This window comes from Orbicella faveolata, unplaced genomic scaffold, assembly GCF_042242905.1.
Source record: "Orbicella faveolata isolate gen_17 unplaced genomic scaffold, um_ofav_v1 contig_4, whole genome shotgun sequence".
NCBI lineage: Eukaryota > Metazoa > Cnidaria > Anthozoa > Scleractinia > Merulinidae > Orbicella > Orbicella faveolata.
Genome location: NW_028301569.1, coordinates 10,202,501 through 10,207,961, shown reverse-complemented (window position 1 = coordinate 10,207,961; position 5,461 = coordinate 10,202,501). Strand labels below are relative to the sequence as shown.

The window sequence follows — 5,461 nt, the reverse complement described above, 5'->3', positions numbered from 1 at the left end:
AACTGAAAGTTGTTAGACTTCTGATCGACTTCTACCGCGCATTTTGGAAATTTGGGCGTGAAGACGTCATCGATCTACGTGTCGATCTACTTACAGACAACCTCACAAAGGTATTTCTGCTTTAACCTATCACAAACGGATATTGCGGAGCCGTAAACAAGCCTCTGACAACTCATAACTAAACTGTTCTGAATTTTCTAGAATGTCACGCCAAGGCGTCTCGATAAACAGACTGCCTAACGTCTCAAAGCCGGTAACTTCCGCTTTTAGCCCATTACAAAAGGATATCGCGGAGCTGTAAACAAGCCTTTGTGACAACTCAGTCTATATTTATCGCTGGTTTGAATTTCTAGAAAGTTCTGAATTTTCTAGAATGTCACGCCAAGACGTATCGATAAACAGACTGCCTAACGTCTCAAAGCCGGTAACTTCCGCTTTTAGCCCATTACAAAACGATATCGCGGAGCTGTAAACAAGCCTTTGTGACAACTCAGTCTATATTTATCGCTAGTTTGAATTTTTATAACGCCACGTTATGATGTATAGATCTACCGGACTGCCTCAAAAACAAGCCTATGTGACAACTCGGTCTATTTATAACTGTACGTCACACTAAGTTCAGGAAGTTTTTGAATATTATTTAAGGAACCGCACTCGCGGTTCGTACACAGATTACTTGAGGTAGTCGATCGGGGTAAGATTACACCGAAAACTGGCTTATAAATACTCAACCGGTCACAGATCGATGAATTCTTGAAAACGAACCGGTCCACTTTTGCTTTGGAACTTCGATCCCGGTACAGACCTGCTGTGGCCTCAGATGTCCATGCAAAACCTTCTTTCAGATGCGGAAAATAAGGTGCGAGAGGAACTCAGTTTAAGGCCTTGTTAGAGAAAAAAATCGATTGAGTGTAGCGAGGACCTTGAGTGTATAATATCCCAGTGTACAGAAAATCAATATTTGTGGTTAATAAGGATATTAGTCTGCATACGAGCCAAGTGGCTCATCAGGCCGGAGCTTATCCCGGTTTCTGCAGCGTGAAGCGACTAGGAGTATCTCTATTCCTCCCTGGATAGGATGCTAGTCCATCGCAGGGCTACACCCAGCATTAAATTCGCCGGTACTCATTTATACACCTGGGTGAAGAGGGACTGTGAGATTCAGGTGTCTTACCCAAGAACACAACACAATGTCGCCTGCCAGGGTTCGAACCCGTCACGCCCGATCCGGAGTCGAACGTGCTAACCATGAGGCCAACGCACCTCCCATTGGGATATTGAAAGTGGTTTTATTACCTTCCAAAATGATATTTGATACTGAATAACTTTAATATGTTTACCTTGGTGACAGTAATATCATTTCTTAACTTTTTTTGAAGGAGGAATAACTCAAGATGCCCTATTGATGACCAGCCGTTAATAGAGGCAAAGGTGTGTAAAAAAAGCCCTCATTATATGTCAACTACTGCCGTGCGGTTAGTTACGCGAACTTTAATCAATGACAATCTTGCGTAAAATGGTTGTGAGCTTAGAGAACTGAACACTAATAGTATACAATAAATAGCTAATACTGCAAGTCTATACACAACAAAAATAGACAAAAATATTGCGTTCTTGACGGGTGACGGTTAATTTTTTTTTTTTTTTTTAAACTAGATTTGCTTTCTGCAACTCACCAAGTCTGGCAATGTTTGTAGTGCTGAGCAAACCAACCGTAACTGGACTAAAAAATTGTCGTGTATGATTTTAGACCTGCATAAAGTTCCACCCCTTATTATCACGCGATACCAGCCAGTGTTTGTTGTTTTATGTAACTTTAAACATCCTTCTTCAGCAAGGAATTGGTGATCAACATGGTGACGCAGGTCTCCCCATTGAAGAGTCCCATGACACAGCACAAACTCAACAGCTAGCAATCCCAATACAAGAACAGCACTCACACTTCCATCTGGGGGTTTGTGACGCCGGGGCAAGTGGAAGTTCTCACTATGTCGAGGAAGAAGGAGCTGCAAGGCCCTACTATCAGTGTGGACACCACCAGCTACCCTGCCAGCGTGAAGATGATAACCAGGCAAGTGGATGGAGTCAGAGTTTTGCAAGAATTCGTCAAGCTGGTGGCCGGACGACAATACCACAAGGTGGTCAGTTCCACAATAGATTGAATGTCCCTGTTGAAGAGCGGGGATCAAACCATGGATATCATTGTGGATATGGTCTGCAAGATAGAGTGACTTCCACTCAGCAGAGGGAACAAATCACTGAGAATTGCTGCGGCACACAAGAATTGCAGCAGTTATCAAATGAAACCCTTCGCAGGCGAGTAGTAATTTCGGAAATTGTACATTGGCCTTATTTTTGCCGGTAATCTTTTGTTTAAGATTTAAGGACTTACTTTGATCGTTGTTCCGGGCTCTAAGTTTTGAGAAACGCTGCATGCTTTGTATGTTCCTTACTGCTAATAGTAGATGCGTCTTTCAAAGTAATCAACAATGATTTAGATAAACATATACAGGCAAAAACTAACTATAGACAAATCCGACGTTTCGGCGACATCTTGGCGCCATTGTCAAGGGAAACTAATTAAATATGCGATTTCAAGGGTAAGACAAACACTAAGACAAACATTACTCGACAGACAAACACTACTCGGGTTGTCATACCCTTTAAAGACCAGGAGTCTGCTAATATCGTGAAGACACAGTTAAAAGATCTCAGTGTGAAGCTGCAGACTAGTGTTCAACCGGTGTTTACGAGCCGCAAGATTGCCCAGGAGTTCCCGACAAGCGAACCTAAGCCTCAGCTCATTGATCAACAATGCGTTGTGTATAACTTCAAGTGTGACCAGTGCGATGCTGGTTATGTCGGTTACACCCGTGGTCATCTGTTCGTACGCGTTGATGGACATAGAAGCAAGACCTCGTCAGTACGCAATCACTATGATAAAAGACACGCAGGCAGGATTCCGGATGACCTTCGCAATTGTTTTAGCGTGTTGAAAAAATGCCACAAGTTTGATTGTCTCATTAATGAGATGTTACTCATTAAACAATTACGACCGTGTTTAAAGGTACAATCAGACTCAGTTCGCGCTAAAGTCTTTGTCTTACTTATGCAAATTAGTAATTCTGAACTTTTAGTTACTCTTGAAATCGTATATTTAATTAGTTTCCCTTGACAATGGCGCCAAGATGTCGCCGAAACGTCGGATTTGTCTATCGTTAGTTTTTGCCTGTATATGTCTTTCAAAGTAGCTGTTTTTTTGGTCAATACGAAACCATTTCCATTCGGAAATATGCTTTCGTGCAAGAAACAACTAGGGAGCAATTGATAGAAATTTTAGAAGATAAGTGTTAGTAGATTTACCTCTCATATGTATTAGGTTAGCATTGCATGAGTTTGATTTTACCCTTAAAAAATGATCTAAGGGATCTTGGAGATCTTGTCTGTTTTAAAGAATCGTTAAGAACCTTTGTTGATATTAAATTTTCAGGTTGCGTTTATTTGATGAGGCCATAATAAGCCAGATTGAGGCGCGGATGTGCCGCGGCACTTACCAATGGAAAATAAAGCATTTCCAACAGCGTCGTCAAGATGCCATCACTGGAGCTATGGTTGCACAGTTCAGTCCAGCGATTTACACCAGTCCTGATGGGTACACGTTCTGCATCAGAATGCACCTCAATGGTGTGAATACTGGAATTGGCACCCATGTGGCAATCTTTGTTCACATGATGCAGGGTGAATGCGATAACAGGCTGGCTTGGCCATTCACTGGTGTCATCACTCTGTCAGTTCTGGATCAAAGCGCTGCCAAAGATCCTAAAGATATCACTCAAATGCTGGTTGCATCGCCAAAGCTGTTGGCCTTCAGAAAACCCACAGCCAGGTGCAGTCAGATTGGGTGCGGTTTTGAGCTGTTTGCCCCCATTGATCAGATTTGTGCTGAACCATTCATACAAAATAACACCATGCTGGTTAAAATTCAGGTTCAGTCCCACTTATCATAGTTTGCTGTTAATGAGTTTCGCATTCATGGTAAAGAAGTAAGAAACTAGGGCAATTTCATAAAACCATTGCCACACCTGTTCGGGAACAGCATACTCAGTAGTCAATCTTCGATTCTTTTTTTTGTTAGTTGTACTGTGGTACATTTTGCAAGTCGGACTCGCCTAATGATCAATTTATCGGCCGAACAAAACCGGCGCAAAGTCAACTCAATGTATTTGGGATCAATCTTGTCCAGTTTGGACCATTTTCCCTCAATTTAACTACTTTTTGGTTTTACTGTTGTGCTTTTCTACAGTTTTTTAGTATTCGACGTTTAAAAATGTCTCCGAGTTACTACTTAATTAGACAGTGTGACCGAGCACCTGGAAATGTTTAGTTGCTATGGTTGTTTTTAGCCAATGTACAAACTTAAGAAATCAAGCGTCATCATGGTCCACTCTTAAAACTAGACTTTTTATCGTCATAAATATAGAATTCATCAATATTTTAGATCAACTATAGATGGCAATTTATCGTTATTTTTTAACCTCGGCAGAGCTTTCACTGATCATGACTTTAATTCGTGCGCTATGGTTTCAGGAATGGTATGAAAAAGTCGAAAAAACGATTAGACACTCTCTCTTTCTGACATCTTACAAGAGTTTTAATTGATGACTATAACAGCAGTCTTTCAAAGTGTGTCCATTAAGTGCAAGCCTGCAATTCTCTGGTTCACATTAGGCGTTTTTTTTTCGATGGCCTGTAGTTGCTTTTAAAGTAGCCTTAAAATAAGCCTGTGTTTTTTTGTTTGTTTTTTTTTGAAAATTAACCCGCTCACTACCAGAAACGCACACTTTAACGAAAGAATCCAGATTTCAATTTGGAAAATATTGATATTGGGCAATCTGCATAATCAATTAATCAATTTTTACTTTCGTTCCAATTTACATTTTTTTTGCATTTAGCCTGGCCCGCAGATAGCTAGTGCTAGTCTAGGCGGACCAGTCTATCAAGATCTCATTACAAACGTTTTTATTAATAAATAGATTACAATAGAAAATTAGGAAAAAGTAAATAAAATAGAAAGGTAGCAAAGGATGAAAAAAGAAGTAAGGGTTATCAGATTAATTTGTTATTTTTTTTGTTTTATTTTTTATTTACTACTGATATTTTACTTTAGAAATAATCGCCTGGCCTTGTACAAAGCGATATATCTCATTACATGTTTTGGTGTGTGATATCGCTGTATATTTTTACGAGTTGTGCTGTATTTTGAGGAGCCCTACAAACAACGAGTAAAAATATAAAGCGATACTACACACCAAAGCATCTAATAAGAGATTTATTATCCAACCGCTGTAGTCAATAACTTTATCAACGAAAGAGGGAGAGTGTGACAGTTTTGCGTGTGCGCGCCGACCTGTACGGCAAACAGGTTTTCTATTGTACAAATAACTGTACAATATCGCTGTAT

At 40.2% G+C, this 5,461-nt stretch overlaps 1 protein-coding gene across 2 annotated transcripts in view; it reads left to right on the top strand.

Annotated features, from left to right (window-relative positions):
* The first annotated feature begins 362 nt into the window (after window positions 1-362).
* LOC110043162 (TNF receptor-associated factor 6-like) overlaps window positions 363-5,461 on the top strand; it is a 5,569-nt gene continuing 470 nt past the window's right edge. The window contains exons 1-4 of one of the 2 annotated variants that reach the window (XM_089276445.1): window positions 503-859; window positions 1,380-1,431; window positions 1,835-2,316; window positions 3,491-5,461. The exon at window positions 3,491-5,461 is cut by the window's right edge and continues 470 nt beyond it. In XM_089276445.1, the coding sequence (XP_089132571.1) occupies window positions 846-859; window positions 1,380-1,431; window positions 1,835-2,316; window positions 3,491-4,007 (1,065 nt within the window). In that variant the 5' untranslated portion in view covers window positions 503-845 and the 3' untranslated portion in view covers window positions 4,008-5,461. Of the gene's footprint in view, window positions 425-502; window positions 860-1,379; window positions 1,432-1,834; window positions 2,317-3,490 lie in introns of those variants that run through there. The other variant, XM_089276446.1, reaches the window with a different exon arrangement.